The sequence below is a fragment of the Platichthys flesus genome, chromosome 7 (assembly GCF_949316205.1).
Source record: "Platichthys flesus chromosome 7, fPlaFle2.1, whole genome shotgun sequence".
Lineage (NCBI taxonomy): Eukaryota > Metazoa > Chordata > Actinopteri > Pleuronectiformes > Pleuronectidae > Platichthys > Platichthys flesus.
In genome coordinates, this window is record NC_084951.1 from 26,768,598 (window position 1) to 26,790,847 (window position 22,250).

The following is a 22,250-nucleotide window of genomic DNA, read 5'->3' on the forward strand; positions in this document are numbered from 1 at the left end:
CATAAACCCCTCCTCCTCTGTGTTAGCAGATGGGACATGGAACAAACTAAAGAGCTCAAAGTAGATGTTAAATAAATGTTTCTCAAAGGTGGTGTCTGTCAATTAAGGTAGTTCTTATCAAAGAGATGTTCATGGTTCTGATAAGTTTAGTTTTAATTAGTTATTTAATTATATAAAAACAGGCTGAGACATGATTGACAGCTGAGGCTGACTCCTGATTGGTCAAGTGGATGAAAGGGTGGGATCTTAATAACACGACTCCACTGCACAGACTCGGACTCCAAATGACGACACCAGCACAAAATGGCAGCGTTCCTGTCAGAGATACTTTAAGTTAATTTAGTACGATGATTAAGCAGAGACACAGCGTCCATCTTTATTAGCGGTCTGTGGACACATCTGACAAACAAATGATCCAGGCTTCTTACTGTAGTACCACTGTGAAGTACTCTACGTACTCAGGGCTGAGTCCAGGATCAGGTCTACATTCCTCCAGCAGCAGCTCCACCAGCCTCCAAACAAACTGTGCAATGTCTGAGTATTTAAAAAGTCTGTTCACTCGTCTCAGTGTTGAAATAATAAAATCTATTATTTATCATGGTAATTTGTGTGTAACTACAGGTGTCCTCGGTACTTTACTAGGTTCAGTACTGTACTCCTGTAGTACCAGTACTATGCAGTAACTATTGTTAGTTGCTCTGGTAATGATGATGATCTGTGTCCCCTTCAGGTGCAGGACCAGCTGTGTGGACAGCTGTGATGCGTTCAGGTGCGCTGTACAGTTGGTGTTTGTTTCTAAACTGTCTGTTAACATCTTTTTGTCATTTGTACTTTTCCACTTCGAACTTTCTGAACCTTCACAATTGAAAAAGCTTCATGTAAATAACTGACATGTTGTTAACATGTTGTTTTGGAATAAAGATTTCTCTGCACACTCTTTTACTCAGTCTGGAGTGATGGGTATAAATCACGAGGCAGGTGTCATCACAGACTGAACCCACAGGGGGCGCTGCAGCTAACATCTGGTTACCAACGGTCAACATCTGGTTACACACAGTTAATAACTAGCTATATTACAGTAAAATGACAGTAATACAGAGCAATGATACGGTTACTAACTGTTAACCCTTTGTTCCCAGCGGTCATGTGACGTGTTGTGGGAGTAGTGAAGGTCTCAGTGTAGGACGCAGGGGGCAGGAGAGGAGGAATGGGACAGGGCCGATCCGCTGAAGTAAACACGGTGACCTTTGTCTCAGTTAAACTTCAGTCCACAGGTTAAAGTGATAGAAGAGACCGGTTAGTGCAGGACAGAGACATTAGAGACCGGCTGGTGGAGGACGGAGACATTCGAGACAGGTTGGTGCAGGACAGACATCAGAGCCGGGGCAGAGGACCCGAGCAGAACTGGAGAACTCTGAATGTTTCCATGCTAACGTCAGAGGAGCCGGAAAGTTCCTGCTGTTAGCGGTTAGCTCCGTTAGCTCCGCTAGCTCCGTTAGATGTGTTAGCTCCGCTAGCTCTGTTAGCTGCCGGCTCGTTGGATCAAAGTACAACAACTGATATTCAACATGTCCGATCTGTGAAGAGCTGCAGCTGTGAGAAGCTGCTACACCCGAACTGGTCCAGACTAACCCGAAGTGTTCCAGACTAACCCGGACCTAACCGGAGCTTCACTCAACAGGTTCACCGGGATCCAAGCTGCAGGACGAAGGAGAGACATTACCGTTACCACGTCAACTGGTTTACAGGTAAAAGTACCAATACTGCATACTACGGCAATGAACATTCATACTAGAGTAGTACTAAAGTAACTCATAGTAACACTACAGTAGTACTTCAGTAACACACAGTAATACCATACTAATACACAGGAATAGCACAGTACAAGAACACAAATAACTTTTTGTGTGGATCAGTTAATGTGACAGTTATAAAACAAGTTCACAAGTTTATTATTGTTACTTGTTTTGATAGTTTGTCAGTGAACAGTGAAAGATCATTGATTTCCTGCCAATACGCAGATCAATACATGGATGATGGGTGCAGCTCATATTGATCAGGTTAATGTAAGAAAGTTTAAATTATAAAAACATAAGGAGCTGATCCTACAGATCAGTGACTAAAAGTTACAGAGATGGAAATCTGAAAATAAAAGAGGCTGTAACACCAGATTTGTATTTGTGTATATTAGTAGAGGCTTTCTGCAGAAAGGATCAACACAGAGTCACGGGGAGCTTATATCAGAACTAAGGCTGTTTGTGTGAGCCAGTTCAGACTGGTTCTGTAGGCCCAGTTTGAGACAGGAAATAAGACACAGCAAAACATGATTTCCATACATTTCCATTGGGTTCTTGGACAGTCACTAAGTATAGAATGTTCATAAAGGTATATAAAAAGGTCATCTAGGTTTCAGGTCTGCAAAAAGTTACGCTTCAACTACAAAATAGGTTTCAACCAGACTTTTTCAACTCCATTACTTAATGATAATAGTTTGTCTTCAGAAGATTAATCAATGAGTTGATTTACAACTTTTTATCATCTATGAACTGATTCTTTTTTATAATATATACATATATATATATAAACACACTGATCAATTAATCAACCAGCAAATGATGAGATGATGAGCTGGAGATCTTCTTTATATACAGTCACTGATGATCTGTATATATAAACAATGTGATGACGGTTCTCCTGTGCAGGTGGAGCCTCACACTCGGAGGTCAGCATGTTGTGTCCGTGACGACGACCCCGCTGTCCTCAGTGGACTCCTGTGACGCGCTGCTGTTCCTGCCTCTGTCCTCTGATTGGTCAGCTGCTACGTCTCTGACAGGATGCAGCTGGACTGTCAAATGTTAAGGCGGAGCTCCAGACTCAAGAAGCTGACGGCCGTGCTGCTCGCCGCATATGCCGTCAAAAAACTGTCCCCATACGTCTGGAGGAGGATACAGGTGAGACATCACACACACACACACACAAACTCATACAAAGGCACACACTCATGTACACTTTGTGTATAGATACCAGTGTGTTTGTTTTGTTTTTAGAGAAGTGCAGCAGGTAAACAGCCGGGTGGAGCTAACCTGGCTGTAGGCGTGGTCACTTCCTCTGAGGAGAACAGCAGAGAAAAGAAGAGTGACAGCAGGTATGTGTGTGTGTGTGTTTTATTATGTGTAAGTGCCTATTATGGACCTGTTCCTATGACGACAGATGTCTCTTTGTGTCTTCAGGTCTCCGTCGGTCAACAGGGACTTTCTCCTCAGGCTGTCTCGTCTGTTGAAACTTTTGTTTCCTCGGTTGCTATGTCCCGAGGTGGGCCTGTTGGTTCTGCACTCTGTCACTCTGATGTCCAGGACCTTCCTGTCCATCTACGTCGCTGCTCTGGACGGTCTGTCCCCGTCTGTCCCCGTCTGTCCCAGTGTGATCGTCAGGTGTATCACATGTTAATAATCCATGTTTCTGATGGTGTGCAGGTGTGATCGTCAGGTGCATCGTGCAGAAGGACCCTCAGGGCTTCATGCTGCAGATCTCTAAGTGGCTCCTCGTCGCTGTTCCTGCAACTTTCATCAACAGCACCATCAGATTCCTGGAGGGTCAGCTGGCTCTTAGGTTCAGGAGCCGATTGGTCAACCACGCCTACCAGCTGTACTTTACCAACCAGGTAGCGCACACACTCACACACACAGCAGGAATAATGTATGTGTTCCTGAACGCCTCACAGCACTGTGGTGACTCCGTGTCTCTGCAGACATATTACCGCGTCAGCAACATGGACGGCCGTCTGTCCAACCCTGACCAGTCTCTCACTGAAGACATCGTCATGTTCTCAGCGTCAGTCGCTCACCTCTACTCCAACCTGACCAAACCCATCCTGGACGTGGTCGTCACCTGCTACACGCTGCTGCGTACCGCCCACTCCAAAGGTCTGTCTACCTCATCACACTGAGTCAGTGTCACTGCTGAAACACTAGAGGTCACTGTGACTTTCCTCCTGCAGGAGCAAACACCACCTGGCCCTCCGTCATCGCTGGCCTGGTGGTGGCGTTCACCGCCAACGTGCTGCGTGCATGTTCGCCTCGATTCGGGAAACTGGTGGCTGAAGAGGCGAAGAGGAAAGGAGACCTGAGATACATGCACTCACGCATCATCGCCAACTCTGAGGAGATCGCATTCTATGGAGGACACAAGGTAAACACAGCCCCGCCCCCTGTTGGACAACGGCAGACAGTACCTCCGTCTGTGGCGTTACTGTTGAGTGTGGGTGTGTTTGATTCATAGGTGGAGCTGGCCCAGCTGCAGAGGAGCTACTCATCCCTGTCGTCTCAGATCCATCAGATCCTGTTGAAGCGTCTCTGGTACGTCATGTTGGAACAGTTCCTCATGAAGTACGTCTGGAGCGCCTCCGGCCTGGTGATGGTGGCCGTGCCGATCATCACCGCCACAGGATACTCCCAATATGGTAAAAATTCTCTGTGTGTATTAATAAGGTTCATCAAATATAAACATAGAGGTAATGATAACCTGTGTGACCTTTGACCCCTGATGGTCAGACTCTGAGGAGGTGAAGCAGGCTGCCATGGTGATGAAGGAGGAGGAGCTTGTGAGCGAGAGGACGCAGGCGTTCACCACGGCGAGGAACCTCCTGAACGCTGCTGCCGACGCTGTGGAGAGAATCATGAGCTCCTACAAGGAGGTGACCCATCCTACTCCTCTTCCTCCTCTTCTCTCCTGTCCCCTCTCTGCGGCCCTCCGTGGTGTTATGTTTGATAGAGATGTTGAGGCGGCAGCGACAGGTCAGAGGTCACGTGTGATGACGTCTGTGTGTCTCTAGGTGACCGAGCTGGCGGGTTACACATCTCGAGTCTCTGAGATGTTGGACGTGTTTGAAGACGTGAATCAGGGAATCTACCGTCGCAATGGGGACAGAGAGGAGGCCTCACCAGGAGGCGGAGCTGTGATCCAACATGGTCTCAGAGTCAGTGGACGACTGCAGAACAGAGGTTGGTCTAAACGTAACGTGACCCTGAGATCAGTTCAGCCAATGAAGAGGAGGCACCTTCAGTTCCTTGTCCTCATGACAGACCTTCATCAGTTTTGAGGTCAAAGGTCAGAGGACGGGCGATTTAGCCTCAGCTTCATTTAGACGTGCCGGTAAAATGAACTCAGTGATGTCATCAGTGATGTCATCAAGGAGACATTAAAAGCAGTTGTGGGTTTTAAAAGTGTCTCATATAACGATGGATGTGAACACGATAACTACCACTGGAGGTCAGCGTTGAGTTGAAGATTATAGGAACTAACAATCAGAACAGTAACCAATCACAGTTCAGTCATTAACCAATCATCTCATGACTCCTGTTTTTTTCAGGTCATGTGATCAGTGTGGAGAAGGGGATTCGCTGTGAGAACTTACCAATCATCACACCGACCGGAGACGTGGTGGTGACCAGCCTCAACATTCAGGTAACACTAAAACTGACACACTCATACACACACACACACACACACACACACACACACACACACACACACACACACACACACACACACACACACACTGACACACACACACACACACAGTATTTATCACAAACTCAGCCTGGGGAAGAGAGAATGTGATGTCATGTAAGAAACACATGAGGTCAGCTAGAGTCTGATCTCATTAAAATACTGAATAAGTGTGTGTGTGTCTGTGTGTGTCTGTGTGTGTCTGTGTGTGTAGGTGGATGAGGGGATGAATGTATTGATCACAGGTCCGAACGGTTGTGGGAAGAGTTCTCTGTTCAGGATCCTCAGTGGACTGTGGCCTGTTTATGGAGGAGTTCTGTATCGTCCAGAACCTCAGCACATGTTCTACATCCCTCAGAGGTAAATCTGCTACCATGCACTTCTGCTCTAGTACTGATGGTGGCGCTCAGACATGTTTGTGTGGGCTCTACAGGCCCTACATGTCAGAGGGAACCCTGAGGGACCAGGTGATCTATCCAGACTCAGTGGAGGAGATGGTGCAGAGAGGAATCACTGATTCACACCTGCAGGAGATTCTTCACACTGTCCACCTGGTCTACATCCTAGACCGAGACGAAGGTCAGTGTGTGTGTGTGTGTGTGTGTGTGTGTGTGTGTGTGTGTGTGTGATTGATCAGGTGAGAGGTGTTCATTCACAACCAATTATTTTATAATTTTTCAGAAGGGACAAGCACATAACTCCTCTACTAGTTCAACGGGAACAGAGACCCACAGGGACCAATAGTGTGTCTGTCTTAGGGAAGAAGAAAGTACAGTGTGACTGTTGTGTGTCTGTGAAACTGTATTCAGACCTGATCCGAACATTTTCTAGAAAAAAAACTGGAAGAACACAAACATCTCAGGATGAAGAAGAGGAGCCGGACACGTAGAAGACGAAGACGTCAACTTGGAAACACGAGGAGATTCCAGATCTTCTGGTGATGAGGGCCGACGCCGTCGTGGATGAGCTGTAAACAACAACACTGATCTTTCCACAGCAGAGTTTATACGTCATGTCCCGCCTCCTGCTGCTCTACAGGCTCCGCCCCTCGCCTGGATGTTCCCCCCATGTTCCTGTTGTTGTGTTCAAATTAGAAACTGTGTGTGTGTCTCAGGTTGGGAGTCAGTCAGCGACTGGAAGGACGTCTTATCTGGAGGAGAGAAACAGAGGATGGGGATGGCTCGTATGTTCTACCACAGGTAAATATTCACTCACTGTTTTATCACTGGTCTCTGTGGGTCTGTCTTTTTGTCTGACTCTCTCTCCCTGTGGTGTGAATGTCTCTCGACCAGCCCTCGTTACGCTTTGTTGGACGAATGTACGAGCGCTGTCAGCATCGACGTGGAGGGACACATCTTCCAGGCTGCAAAGGATGCTGGGATAGCTCTGCTCTCAATCACACACAGACCGTCCCTGTGGTCAGTACACACACACACACACACGCACACACACACACACACACACACATACAGTATTTATCTATATATAGTATATAGTTAATTGATGGATTGATCGACTTATGTGTTCAGCACTAAACAGTTAAAATTGTTGTGTTTGTGAGACTCAGTGATTCAAACAAAAACACTGTTAAAGGTCAAAGGTCAGTTCTCCACATTAAAAAGGTTCAGAGACAGCAGTTTTGTTTCTGTCCTGCAGGGGGCAGCAGAGCTCCAAGCTGCTCTCAGCAGTCACACCCTGATTCTCTAATTCTTTTCTCAACTAGGAAGTACCACTCTCACCTGCTCCAGTTTGATGGAGAAGGAGGATGGAGGTTTGAACCTCTGGATGCCTCCACCCGTCTGTCTCTGCAGGTATATAAATCAAACCATCACACACACACACACATATTTCTACTTCTATCTCAGAAAGGATACTCATTAGCAAAATGCATTCCCTAGGCCCTTACCCTAACCTAAACCAAATCATGTGACTTTTAAATATTTGAAATAAAACAAGTTTAACAAAACCTGACTGTTTTTCTGTGATCTGCAACATCTGGTCTCTAACATCTGGTCTGTGACATCTGGTCTCTAATATCTGGTCCCTTGTCTCCAACCTCTGGTCTCTAACATCTGGTCTCTAATATCAGGTCCCTTGTCTCTAACATCTGGTCTCTAACATCTGGTCTGTGACATCTGGTCTCTAATATCTGGTCCCTTGTCTCCAACCTCTGGTCTCTAACATCTGGTCTCCAATATCTGGTCCCTTGTCTCTAACATCTGGTCCCTGGTAGGGCTGCAGGATATATCGGCTATGTACGATATATCGATATAATTTCCACGGGGATACAAGATTTGACAATATCGTTTATATCGATATATGCGTTAAAATGGTCAGTTTCGCCTCAAGCGTCTGCGTTTGCCTTGGGAGACTGTGAGCGCTAGTGGTGCAACGGATCATCATTGATCCGTGATCCGTTCGGATCAATTATTTCGGTTCGGCACACACATGATCCGCGGATTGATTTATGGAGAAAAAAAAATTGTGCGCACGTTCAGTCCACACACGGCGTGGTCATGGCGAGCGGAGGAACGGAGGAGCTTGAACACCCCGCGTCATTTAAATCCCCTGTTTGGGAGCATTTTGGCTTCCCTGTCAAAGTTAATGATGAAGGAAAGAGGTTAGTGGATAAAACCGTGACGGTGTGTAGGCACTGTGGCATAAGAAAGCCATACAACAGTGGAAACACATCTAGCATGGCCACGCATTTGCAGCGACATCACCCCGGTGTTTCACTGACAGGAGTGAAACCGAAAGCGGCTCAACAACCGCTTATCACCGCAGCATTTAAACAGCCCCTTCCTGCACAAACCGACCGGGCTAAAGCTATCACAAACGCTATTGGTGTGTTTATAGGTGCAGACATGAGGCCATATTCGGTTGTGCAAAACGAGAGTTTTAAATACATGTTGAACGTGCTCGAGCCACGTTACGACATTCCGTCGCGAACCCACTTCAGCGAAAAGATTTTGCCAGATCTTTATGAGCAGGAGAAGAAAAAAGTTGTGGATGAACTATCTGTAGCACCCTCTGTTGCACTCACAACAGACGGGTGGACGTCAAGGGGAACGGTGAGCTATGTGACAATAACCGCTCACTTCATCACAGCAGACTGGGAGATGAAAAGTCCGGTGCTGCAGACACGCCCCCTCTACGAAAGTCACACAGGCAGTCATCTTGCGCAGATGACTGCCTCATTTAATTAAAACTATTTAATATATTTGTTATTTCACACAATGTTAGATGTTGGCACCACATAATTTGTCAAAGAGATTTAAAGATTTTATTTATTTTGTTAAGAAGCATAAAAACTGTTCTGTTCATGTGTTCATGTGTTCATGTACCTTTCTTGCACTTGGCACATGTGCCAGCCAGAGTTCCATGTTCCATTCTGGTGAAAATGACTATACAAAATCACATGTTGATATATGTTGCAGTCATATACTGATCTGTGTTTTATTAAAGGTACTTGCAACGTCTCACATGTGGCTTTTGACTTAAAAAAAACCATCTAACCCACCCTATAGAAAATATCGAGATATATATCGTATATCGCCATTCAGCCAAAAAATATCGGGATATCATATTTTGCCCATATCGTGCAGCCCTAGTCCCTGGTCTCCATTCTCTGGTCTCTGACATCTGGTCCCTTGTCTCCAACTTCTGGTCCCTAACATCTGGTCACTGGTCTCCAACCTCTGGTCTCTATCTTCTGGTCTCTAACATCTGGTCTCTAACCTCTGGTCTCTAACATCTGGTCCCTGGTCTCCAACTTCTGGTCTCTAACATCTGGTCACTGGTCTCCAACCTCTGGTCTCTATCTTCTGGTCTCTAACATCTGGTCTCTAACATCTGGTCCCTGGTCTCCAACATCTGGTCTCTGGTCTCTAACATATGGTCCCTGGTCTCTAACTTCTGGTCTCTGGTCTCTTACATCTGGTCCCTGGTATTCAACCTATGGTCTCTGGTCTCTAACATCTGGTCCCTGGTCTCTAACCTCTGGTCTCTGGTCTCTAACATCTGGTCCCTGGTCTCTAACCTCTGGTCTCTGGTCTCTAACATCTGGTCCCTGGTCTCTATCACCTGGTCACTGGTCTCCAACCTCTGGTCTCTGGTCTCTAACCTGGTTGTGGTCTCTAACATCTGATCCCTGGTCTCTAACATCTGGTCTCTGGTCTCTAACATCTGTTCCCTGGTCTACAACATCTGGTCTCTGGTCTCTAACCTGGTTGTGGTCTCTAACATCTGGTCCCTGGTCTCTAACATCTGGTCCCTGGTCTCTAACATCTGGTCCCTGGTCTCCAACCTCTGGTCTCTGGTCTCTAACCTGGTTGTGGTCTCTAACATCTGGTCTCTGGTCTCTAACCTGGTTGTGGTCTCTAACATCTGGTCCCTGGTCTCTAACATCTGGTCCCTGGTCTCAAACATCTGGTCCCTGGTCTCAAACCTCTGGTCTCTGGTCTCTAACCTGGTTGTGGTCTCTAACATCTGGTCTCTGGTCTCTAACCTGGTTGTGGTCTCTGCAGGAGGAGAAGCAGCGTTTGGAGAACCAGCTCTCTGGGATTCCTAAGATGCAGCAGAGACTGACGGAGCTGTGTGTCCTGCTGGGAGAGAGAGGGGGGGAGGAGGAGGAGGAGGGGGGGGGGAGTGTCTCTCCTGAGTTTTAACTGTGATTAAGAACAGTGCTGTTTTTACTTGTTACCATGGAAACAAGCAACTGTTCATGGGACTGAAACTGATGTTCAAGTGGTCTGATGTGATCTGATGTGGTCTGGTCTGATCTGATCTGATCTGATCTGACCTGGTCTGATGTGGTCTGATCTGATCTGGTCTGATGTGGTCTGATGTGGTCTGGTCTGATCTGATCTGATCTGATCTGATCTGACCTGGTCTGATGTGGTCTGATCTGGTCTGATGTGGTCTGATGTGGTCTGATCTGACCTGGTCTGATCTGAACTTGTTATGTCTTTTTAACGTTTAGGTGAATTTGATCTGTAATCTTCAGATTCAGTCCATGAATCATGATGTGGGGTCAGAGGTCATGTCATTTCTAAATGTTTGTACTGATAGAATCAATATTTTATATATATTATATTATAATCTAGCACTTGATCAATAAATCAATAACCAATGAATCAATAAACAAGAGGAAGATTAGAATGAATGAAGATTTGAATGTGATGAAGATGAAATAAAACGGAAAATATAATGAAAACAAACGTGTTCCTGTGTCATGCTTTTCAAAATAAAGCTCAGGAGAATAATGTGTTCTCTTCTCTTGAGAACTCACTACACAAAGTTCTCTGATACTATGTGTACATGGTGTATGTTGATTCTCTGGATGTACACTGACTACACAAAATACTCTGATGCTTTGAGTATGATACAAGGAGCACTCAGAATACTCTAATACTCTGAGTATTTGGAGTACTGTGTTACTTTAACACAACTTCAGCAAATCAGCTGATAATTGATAATTTTTGTATCCTGTTTATGAACCGATCAATGATCGATAATCAGTTCTTTCTCCTTTATACGTGCTGACACGTGAAGGCCTTTGAGCCAGGCAGCGGCTGCAGTGGGTTGTCGGTTCTATTCCCGGGGAGAGTCAGAAAAGCCCCCCCGGCGCCGTGCGGAGCGGGGCGGGGTCTGTGTCGGACCTGTTGTGCGGATCTCGGTGCGGATCGTTCGGTTTTGTCTCCGCTGGACCGGGCGGGTTTCTCCAACTTTGTCCGGGCGGGTCGAACTCCGGAGCAGCCGGCCGAGCTCAGGTGAGTGTGACCCGGATCGCACGGTTTCCTTTCACCGCCCGAGCCTCCGGAGCCTCGAGAAGGGGCGCGTGTCTAAGCCTCCCACCGGACATCGCTCTGAAATCGAACGATTTGAACATGTTGTCAGGTTTTTTCAGCTCAAAACTAGAGAGAAGTGAATGAAGCTGGTTCCTTAGAACCGGGAGGAGCCGGTCTGTCATTCGGCTGAAACAGTTTTACTCCGTGTCGGTTGTTCTTGTCCTTTTTCAGAGTTAATCTCACACAAACGTTAAATAACGTCATTAATATGCTCAAAAGCAACGAGTTTTAAAGTTGACATTTTTGTAACGGAGTCTGGTTTGTGTTTGAATCTGGTTACTTCTCAAATCTTGTATTATTGTGGTTGTCAGTGAATCTGGAAAACGACCAAAAACAACCGACTGTGTGTGTGTGTGTGTGTGTTTGTGCGTGTGCGTGTGTGTGTGTCTGTGCGCGCGCGTGTCAGTTCCCAGCCTGTCCTGGCACGGCTCAGCCCGCAGCAGCATTCTGAATTGCTGGCATTCCAACACACACACACACACACACACACACACACACAAACACACACACACACACACACACACACACACACACACACACACGCACACACGCACGCACACACAATGTTGTGTGAAGTGAATGTTGAAGTCACCTTTACTGACGTTACATAAGGGAAGTCTGAATCACGTGACTCTGAACAAAAACAATAAAGACAATAAGTGCCCCCCCACACCACCCTCTCTCACACACACACACACTCAGGAAGTTGTGTGTAGTCAGTGGTGAGACTGATTCTGGTTCAGCTCTTTGTTCTGTTTTGAGTCAGAGTGTGTGTATGATTATTGATTATTGATCTGATCACACCTTCAGGGGCCCAGCAGCTGGGTTTGGCCCCGGGGCCTCAGGCTCTGATGCTGTGCCCTGTCAGACATGTGACAGTGGAAATAGTGTGTGAACAGTTTTTCTCTTCGTTTCGTGAAGTCGACTTCAGAGAATCAGCTGGAAACAGGTTTCACACACACACTGATCACACCTGCTGTGACACAATGTGCTGTTCGACCACCTGTGTGTGAGTGGCGCTGTAGATCACTGACCTCAGATCACACCTCAGTTCACACCCGAGACACTCAGAACGGGGCCTGAAAGTGTTGTGAAGATTAAATGAAGGTTGTTTTTCAGTGTCACAGTGTGAGTGTGAGCGTTTGTGTGTGGGTGTGAATCTGACACGTGGGTCATGTGACCTGTGTGTAGCAGCAGCAGTGACATCATCATCATCAAAGTGATGAAGATGATTTAACTGAAACGTCCATTTGACTAATCTGAGGATTTAGTCTGAGTCCAGATTCACAGTCAGATTAGTATTTCTGGTTAATCACCTTTTAATCTACACACACGCTGTGTGTTCAATGTGTGTGTTTACTGGGTTCGCTTTACAACCAGGCTCCGTCCACACCTGAAGACACATGTCACATGACCAGTGAATGGTCATGTGACATGGCCTCATCGTTTACAAAAGTCTCAGGTTCTGTTCGTCCAGAATAAAACACAACCAGCATAACCATAGCTACTAAAACGTGTGTGTGTGTGTGTGTGTGTGTGTGTGTGTGTGTGTGTGTGTGTGTGTGTGTGTGTGTGTGTGTGTGTGTGTGTGTGTGTGTGTGTGTGTGTGTGTGTGTGTGTGTGTGTGTGTGTGTGTGTGTGTGTGTGTGTGTGTGTGTGTGTGTGTGTGTGTGTGTGTGTGTGTGTGTGCTTCATCTGTTTCTGCAGATGAAAGAGTTGCTGGTTAAATTCCTCAGGGACTCTGAGCCAGAGGCTCCAACACACACTCTGAAACGCACACTGAAATACACACTCCCTGAGGGTTGGTGTGTGTGTGTGTCTGTTTGTGTGTGTTGTCATTCATATTCGTCTCTTTGTTAAAACCACAGAAAGTCACTTTGTGTCGTCTGATATTTCCGGTTCTGACCGATGCAACCGAGGGAGACCTCCTCTCTGATTAACTATCACTTGACCTCAGCTCAGTTTGTGTTTCTCATTAATCAATAATCATATTTAGGTAAGAATCAGACTCAGGTCATCTGGTGTGTGTGGAGGTCATGTGATGGTCTGTTTATGACCTGATGACCTGAGTCCTGGATCCACTGAGACGTTTCCTCAGAGTCTGAAGCTTCAGGGGTTCGTTTCATTCGATCTGTTTCTTTTGCTTTCACATTGTAATTTAGTGACTGCAGCTATGGAGGACCATACATGACATAAGTAAAAATAAATAAATAAATAAATGTATAAATAAATACAGAAATAAATAAATAAATGAATAAATAAAAATGGAAATAAATAAATAAATACAGAAATAAATAAATAAATATGTTAATACCAAAAGAAATGTCAAAAGAAATGTCTTAAATATATTTTAACATTTATTTTTTCCCTGATACATTTCCTTTGCATTTGCAGTGTCCTTATGCTAATGAGAAAGGCGGGCCTAGCCGCAGTCTCATGCAGGATTGGTCACAGGAGTGTAATGATCCAGCCCTACTACTTCTGCCTTTCAATGCTGGTGTCCAGTAGCTGTTTGGGACGTTGAGCCAGTTCACACTTAAAATGAACTAGTTCAAGTTCAGAGGGTTAGTTAAGGTTATTTTTTATTGGGATGATTTAGCTGTCAGTAGTCCTGACTGTGAGCGTCACGTCTCGTGTTGTACTGAGCACAAGGAGCGAGCCGAGAGGAGGAGGAGGAAACAGAAACTCCAGCTCGGTACAAACCACCTGCCGCCTCTGCTCTGAACATGAAGCCGCTGATCTCTGAGCAGATGTGACCAGAGAAGCTCTGTGTTTCCACTGTTTCCACTGTTCCACAGAGTCACTAACTGCCTGCTTCACGGTGAAGAGCTCAATCTCAGTCACTGCCCGTGTCTCTGAGCGAGTGTGTGGCGGAGCGCAGGGGCTGTGTGTGTGTAGCTCAGTTGACCAATCCTGCTGGAGACTGAGGTTAGGCCCGCCTTTCTCATTAGCATAAGGACACTGAAATCGAAAAATAAAAGTTGGAATAAATGTGGAAATAAATAAATAAATATGGAAATAAATGCAGAATTAAATAAATCAATGTCTTAAACTTATTTCCACATTTATTTATTTATTTCCACTTTTATTGCAACTTTTATTTATTTCCACATTTATTTATTTCCACATTTCAGTGTCCTTATGCTAATGAGAAAGGCGGGCCTAACCTCAGTCTCGAGCAGGATTGGTCAACTGAGCTACACACACACAGCCCCTGCGCTCCGCCACACACTCGCTCAGAGACACGGGCAGTGACTGAGATTGAGCTCTTCACCGTGAAACAGCCAGTTAGTGACTCTGTGGAACAGTGGAAACAGTGAAAACACAGAGCTTCTCTGGTCACATCTGCTCAGAGATCAGCGGCTTCATGTTCAGAGCAGAGGCGGCAGGTGGTTTGTACCGAGCTGGAGTTTCTGTTTCCTCCTCCTCCTCTCGGCTCGCTCCTTGTGCTCAGTACAACACGAGACGTGACGCTCACAGTCAGGACTACTGACAGCTAAATCATCCCAATAAAAAATAACCTTAACTAACCCTCTGAACTTGAACTAGTTCATTTTAAGTGTGAACTGGCTCAACGCTGCAAACAGCTACTGGACACCAGCATTGAAAGGCAGAAGTAGAAGGGCTGGATCATTACACTCCTGTGACCAATCCTGCATGAGACTGCGGCTAGGCCCGCCTTTCTCATTAGCATAAGGACACTGCAAATGCAAAGGAAATGTATCAGGGAAAAAATAAATGTTAAAATATATTTAAGACATTTCTTTTGACATTTCTTTTGGTATTAACATATTTATTTATTTATTTCTGTATTTATTTATTTATTTCCATTTTTATTTATTCATTTATTTATTTATTTCTGTATTTATTTATACATTTATTTATTTTTACTTATGTCATGTATGGTCCTCCATATGCAGCTGCTTCCTCGTCTTTTCTTCTTCTGTTGTTTAATGCTGTCTCTACCCTAACCCTAACCCAAGTATATAGTTAAAATCAATGTCCTAAAAAACTTAACTCAAAATAAGAACGCCTTCCTGAATAAAAAGGTTTTTAGGCCAGTCTTAAAAGAGTCCAGGGTCTCTGTTGCCTTCAGGTGGTCAGGGAGACCGTTCCATAGGCGGGGGGGCGCTGCTGAACCCATGGTGCATTTATACAATCAGTCCGACAATTAGGAACTACATTAGTATTATAGACTGTTACTGTTATTACAGTTGTGCTGTCATTCTTCGTAAGGTTTGTCCACACCTCTAGTTTTCTCTCTGCAGTCGAAACCAAACCAGGGTTCTGTTTGATCCGGATCTCCTCCAATGGTCGGACCAAACTGGTCTGGACCGTGGTCAGTGGAACCTTTCACACCTGATGGTTCAGAGTAAACTGTCTGATGGTCTGAACCAGAGAAGGTGTGATAGAGTTTAGTCGGAGACAAGAAACTCACAGAGACGAGGAGGGGGTTGAAGACTGTTGGGGGGTCTGTCGTTGATCCCAGATTAGGGCGTGGCCTTTGCACAGATTACACACGCACACGCACACACATACACAGACACACACACACACACACACATGCACAAACGCACAGACTGTGGAGTGTGAATGACGCGTCCTTGATCACACTAACTGCTGAGCCCCCCTAAACAGGGAAGGGGGATGGTGTGTTTGTGTGTGTGTGTGTGTGTGTGTGTGTATGCGTCAGATCACACACACAGACTGTGTGTAGCTGGAGGTGATTTTAATAATCCATAAAGAAGCTGGTTTCTCTGGATCGCTCCCTGGAGTCAACACCCACACACACACGCGGGCGCGCACACGCACACACATCCACACAGTATCATGGAGAAAATCTGATGAGGAAAACTTGCCTTTTTTGTTTTGTGAGCTCTGTGTTTTTTATGTTTAATAACAATCAACATAATAACACTGATAATTACACAGATCTTTGTGAACTTGAACTTAAATTTACAAGTTAGTTGAAATTGACGATGTCAGGATGTGGTCAGACTGCAGGGGGCGCTGTCAGGGCTCCACTGACAATGACTGTGTGAACAAAGAGTCAGAATTGAAATTAACTTTATTGAAAACTCACGGAGAAACAGTGGCAACGAACAGTCAGGCTTCTAAAGAGAAGCTTTATTTAAACACAGTCGCTGAACAAAGACAAACTCATTTAAATATTTGTTCCACAGTTTGAGAAGGATAATTATTTCACGTTTACTCAGGAGCAGCTTTAAGTCCTGATCTGAAAGACCTCGCTCCTGAATCAGGATTTTGACCAGTTGTCACTTGGACTCACGGATGAATGGATTAAATTTCAGGAGTCAAAGGTCAGAGGTCACAGTGACCTCATGGGTAGATAAACATGAATGTTACTAAAACTTCAGCTGGTTGGAGACAACAACCACAAGATGGTAATTTACTGGTGTGTGTGTGTGTGTGTGTGTGTGTGTGTGTGTGTGTGTGTGTGTGTGTGTGTGTGTGTGTGTGTGTGTGTGTGTGTGTGTGTGTGTGTGTGTGTGTGTGTGTGTGTGTGTGTGTGTGTGTGTGTGTGTGTGTGTGTGTGTGTGTGTGTGTGTGTGTGTGTGTGTGTGTTTAATGAAGGAGGAAGTGGTATAATGAACTGTATTTACTGTCGCTCAGGTTCAATTTCCTCTGGTTAAACCTCTTCCTTCTCTCACCACAGTGATGTCACTCTATAATGATGCTTTGGTATCATTTCATTAACATTGTTCTAATAAAGTATGAGAGATGAGCGACGTTAATGACAGATGTGACTCTGGACCAGATCCAGTGGAGAGGACGGAACTCACACTAAATCATGTCTGTGATTCCAGAGTTGTTGGAACTCGCAGGAACTTGTTTGGTCAAAAGTGACTTCAGAATAAAAACAAACATGGAGGCAGAAAGACGGCATCATCAGCTGGTTGTGATCGTTTGCCCTCGAAATATGTGTTGAAATAAAAGATTTTGGATGACGTCATCAACACAGATCATATGTGCAGAATCATCAGTTAGGATTACGTCACAGGAGCAGCCTCGATGGTTGGAAGGTGTGAATCTGACCTGAAATCTGCCTGATGCTCCTCTTGTTTCAGGTCAGCTCAACATTGAGGCCTCTGTATGCTTCTCCGAGTCCGTTACGGACAGACACTTTTTGATTATAGTTCTCCGGTGCTGAAAACAATTCGGCTCCAGAACAGTAGGTGGCGTAACGGAAGACGAGCTTAGAGAAGCCTACCTCATGAGTTCTCTGAAGAAGATCACGTTCATTATTTACCTGCTCCCGGCTTTCCACACAAACAGTGTACGATGGCAACTCAATAAAATGAAGTGACACCCAGCGGGTCATAAAGTTGATGTTATCGTTTCTTAGCGCAGCGGTTCCCCGGTCTTGTTTCCGAACTGCGTTGCTAATTCAACAGCTTGAAGCTACACAGTCAGCAGGGACTCCTGATACTAACTACTACCAAGTGTTTGCTTCTAACCTGTCAGTGTTTGAGAAACAGTGTTATGATAGCTGTTGAATTAAAGTCGTGACAGCATGTTTTTGCACAGTTACCACTCCAGTTAGCATGGTGGCTAGCCCGCTAGCCCCGTTATGAAAGTTCGTTATAACCGTTTGTGACCGTACACACATGCCGTCAGGGCTCGAATTAGCCACCGTCAGCCGGACAACTCCACTGGCTTAACACACTTGTCACATTAATCGTAGAATCGTAGTTGTGTTTAGGTTTATTGTGATATAGGGAATGAAACAGGAAGTTTGAGGTCCGGAAATGATGTCGTCCCGAAATGCTGTCATTAGCGGACCAATCACAGCCAAGGGCTATCCGTAGGCTCTCCGCCATGCCGACGTGTAGTTAGAAAAATCAGAGCTGCACGAAAAGCTCTCCGAGGAGCCGGAGAGGAGGTTCCACGGCAAAGAAGGCGGTCCTATCTGTCCCTGTCCGTCAAAACGGAGAAGCATACATCGGCCTTAAGTTGCACTATTCCCTTCAATCAACTGATACTGAGTGACAGCGCCCCCTGCAGCCATACGTGTTGATGGGCTCTGTGTCAATGAAGTGGTTGAGCTCTGACTGAGTCGTCCCTCTGACCTGAAACACAACCTAACTGAAATATTACCCATGATCCTCTGCTTCATGGACCAGAATAGCTGCTGCTGTAACAAATCCACCAAACTGTCTAGAATTCTTCATATTTAACAGTTTCCTGCTGAATATTGGAGATAAACTCTGGGTTTTAACTGATCTCAGTTCAGCTTCACTCTTCAGCTGCAGCTGGTTGTGACAGTCTGTGACTCTCAGTCAGTTGTTCTCTCAGGAGATGGAACCCACTCAGCAGAGTCACAGACGCTCAGGGAGAGAAGAGGAAACTTTCTCTTGTTCACACTCACACATCAGACTCACTTTCACCAAGCTGCTGCTTTCAGGTAGTTTCAATAAGGTTGATTTAAAGGTTCTTCAGGATGTGACCCCCCCCCCCCCCCCCTCGTCTCAGTGTGAATGTTAAGATTATAGACTGTGGAATAATGTGGTGTCACTACCCTCACACTGACGATTAGACTGTCTGTGTGTGTGCGTGTGCGTGTGTGTGTGAATAATTGCTACGTTGGAGTGCAGCTGTCTTCACTGGCATCTGTTACACCCCCAACTTAGAAACACACACACTAAATCACTGTCTCTCCCTGTGCGTGTGTGCGTGTGTGCATGTGTGTTGGCGTGCATGCTTGTGTGTGTGTGTGTGTTGTATATATCCAGATTAGTGTTCTATAATGTCTCAGTTTGCAGAGTTACAACCATCAGATAAACGCCGCAGATTAGTGAATGAAGGCAGGCGACCTAATCTTCTGACTGTGTGTGTGTGTGTGTGCCTGTTTGTGTATATATGTGTGTGTATGTGTGTGTGTCAGGGTCAGTTTAATGAGGATTAAAATGATGGTTTTCTGTTTCAAGGCTGCGACAAAAAAAGAAATCTGCACAGAAAATAAAGTAAAAAGATCCAGATATAAAAGAAGAGAAAAAGAAAAAGTAATAACATATATATACATTTTACATATGTGATATGATATATATTCATATTCATATATGATAACATATATTTACATTATAAACAATAACATATTTACACAATATATAAATACCAATTCCTCCAGGTTTACTTTTCAAAATAAGAGCATATATTGACGAGAGGGACAAGTAAGATGAGAATTCATTCTGTAGAGAACAGTTCACACACAAACTGTGTTACTCAGTGTGTGTATTTTATTTGTTATTTAATGACGAAGGTGTGAACGGTGTTTTCAGTCATCGTCTCAATTGTCTCCTCAGTTTCCTCACTGAGATGAACTTCCTGCTGCTGAGTTCACTGTCGCTCTGAGCACAGAGCTGATACTTACTGTGAAGCATGAATAGACGCTCTGTGTTTGACCTCTGACCTCTCTTCAGGACCACTTCCTCTCTCACACTGTTACATGTTACTGTCAATGTGAGGACCCACTGATTGTCAGAGTAAAAGGAGCCTTTCAGACTCTTTTTCCAGTCAGCTTCAGTCTCAGTTTTCAGAATAAACCTCGGGACAGAGGTGGTGGAGACCAAACCCAGAGAGAAGAGCCTCAGATTCCTCCTCAGGCTGGTCCTCACAAAGACACAACAAACAAACACAGGCAGAGAGGGGGTGTTGATTTATCTTCAAGGGTGTGTGTGTGTGTGTGTGTGTGTGTGTGTGTGTGTGTGTGTGTGTGTGTGTGTGTGTGTGTGTGTGTGTGTGTGTGTGTGTGTGTGTGTGTGTGTGTGTGTGTGTGTGTGTGTGTGTGTGTGTGTGTGTGTGTGTGTGTGTGTGTGTGTGTGTGTGTGTGTGTGTGTGTGTGTGTGTGTGTGTGTGTGTGTGTGTGAGTGTGTGTGTGTGTCGTCTTTCAGACTCTAAAATCCATCCGACACAAAGAGACTGAAACTGCTGAATGGATGTGTGGTTTCTGTGTGTTTTCATGTGTGTGTTGTTTTTGCATGATTGTGTGTGTGTTATATTTTCTTCTTTTCTTTGTTCACGCTCAGTCTGATTCGGTTGTAGTTCATCGTCATCTGCTTGTTAGCCACCAGGTGTCAGTGGTGTCAGACATGAAGGCTCTGATTGGTCGAGGGGAAACGAGTGTGAGCGGCTCAGTCTCCAGATCATCGATCAATATCTGCCGTGATTGATTATCTGCTCATTAACTCACTCCAGGCTCCAGCTGACAAACAGGAAGTGATTCATTGTTCGACCTCCCTGCACCTCGAAGGCAGATGGTGGACAGGGCTGCGTTTTTGTCTTTATTATTTACTTCTTTGTGTAAAATCTTGAGGATAAACACAAGATCGTCTGTTGTTGTTGACTCACTAACAGGAAGTAGTAGTAGGCCCCGCCCCTGCAGTCCCATCCCGTTGAGTTTTGTCCTGATCAGAGCTGTTCAAGTCACATGACTCTGACAGGAGACGTATCGTCCTCACGACCTCATGTGGCCTCGGACGTCTTGTGCTTTACTCACGATCACTGAATGAAAACGTGGCATCACGTGCACCTGTGTTTGTGTTCCTGCAGGAAACGTCCTCCTGATGAAGAAGGTTCCTCCACGACTCAGCAGGTCGGTCAAACTGTCAGATCTGCTGAGTCAGGGCGTCCAGATGGTTGCCACGGCAACCGGTGACCTCACACACAGCCGCCACATGGTGACCAATGAGGTCATCAATAAGAGATAGACTGGAAGTTTGTTTCTGTAGAGAGACTCAGTGATTAGAGGAGGACGCACTGATCTGATTGGTTGATTCAGAGGAATCTGCAGATTCAGATTAAGAGATCATTATTGTGTGTGTGTGTGTGAATTTGTGTTTGTGTGTGTGTGTAACAGAGAAGTCTTTGTTCTCAGTCTCTGAATGAACTTTCTGAGTCATGTTGAATCGTTAAGCAGCCGGTTCTGAAGGTTCCAGTGTTCTGATGGTTCTGAAGGTTCCAGTGTTCTGAACACGGTGGAATGTTGAGTCCAGTCTGACGTCACTTCCTGGTTGAATTCCTTTAAAATATATAAAAACTTTAGATGTATGAAGTTAACAAAGTCTGAGGCTCAGCAATAAACAGACGTCTGTCTCATAAGGTGATCATGTGACTGAAAACCTCGATTTCAGTTTGACTTTTGATTTGATTTGATTTTATCATTGATCTCTTTCTCTGTGTCTTCTCTCTCTCTCTCTCTCTCTCTCTCTCTCTCTCTCTCTCTTACCTCCCCCTCTCTCTGTCTCTGTCCCTCACTTTCTCTCTCTCTCTCTCTGTCTCTTCTCTCTCTCTCACTTTCTCCCTCCCTCTCTCTCTGTCCCTCACTTTCTCTGTCTCTGTCTCTTCTCTCTCTCTCACCTTCTCCCTCCCCCTCCCTCTGTCCCTCACTTTCTCTCTATCTCTCTGTCACTCTCTCTCTCTCTCTCTCTCTCTCTCTCTCTCTTACCTCCCCCTCTCTCTGTCTCTGTCCCTCACCTTCTCTCTCTCTCTCTCTGTCTCTTCTCTCTCTCTCACTTTCTCCCTCCCTCTCTCTCTGTCCCTCACTTTCTCTGTCTCTGTCTCTTCTCTCTCTCTCACCTTCTCCCTCCCCCTCCCTCTGTCCCTCACTTTCTCTCTATCTCTCTGTCACTCTCTCTCTCTAAACATTTCCTCCCAATTATTGTGCGTCACCTTTCACCTCCTCCCCCTCCCCCCCATTCATTACTGCGCCTGGTTGGTTCGTTTCTGTATGAGCTGCTTTTCACGCTCTCTAACCCCCCTCTACTCCTCCTCCCCCCTTTAGAGCCTCTTCACTCGTCCTTCATCTTTTGTTTCTGCTTCAAAGCCTAAAATACCTGAAAACACACACACACACACAAACACGCCACACCCTGT

At 45.4% G+C, this 22,250-nt stretch overlaps 2 protein-coding genes across 3 annotated transcripts in view; both read left to right on the forward strand.

The window, feature by feature from the left end:
• The first annotated feature begins 1,181 nt into the window (after positions 1-1,181).
• abcd1 (ATP-binding cassette, sub-family D (ALD), member 1) lies at positions 1,182-10,721 on the forward strand. 2 transcript variants are annotated; one of them, XM_062391556.1, is made up of 18 exons: positions 1,182-1,356; positions 1,682-1,748; positions 2,703-2,951; positions 3,048-3,145; positions 3,231-3,388; positions 3,474-3,661; positions 3,749-3,923; positions 3,998-4,188; positions 4,279-4,459; positions 4,551-4,693; positions 4,832-5,000; positions 5,369-5,463; positions 5,723-5,868; positions 5,942-6,087; positions 6,623-6,707; positions 6,801-6,926; positions 7,232-7,319; positions 10,035-10,721. In XM_062391556.1, the coding sequence occupies exons 3-18, from the start codon at positions 2,835-2,837 to the stop codon at positions 10,173-10,175; spliced, it is 2,247 nt and encodes a 748-aa protein (XP_062247540.1). In that variant the 5' UTR covers positions 1,182-1,356; positions 1,682-1,748; positions 2,703-2,834; the 3' UTR covers positions 10,176-10,721. The 2 variants fall into 2 exon arrangements, with proteins under 2 accessions (XP_062247540.1, XP_062247539.1); XM_062391555.1 differs by having other exon boundaries at positions 1,182-1,748.
• A 451-nt stretch (positions 10,722-11,172) lies between these two features.
• plxnb3 (plexin B3) overlaps positions 11,173-22,250 on the forward strand; it is a 39,889-nt gene continuing 28,811 nt past the window's right edge. The window contains exon 1 of the mRNA XM_062392053.1: positions 11,173-11,279. The gene's annotated coding sequence lies outside the window, so the exon portion shown is untranslated. The remainder of the gene's footprint in view (positions 11,280-22,250) is intronic.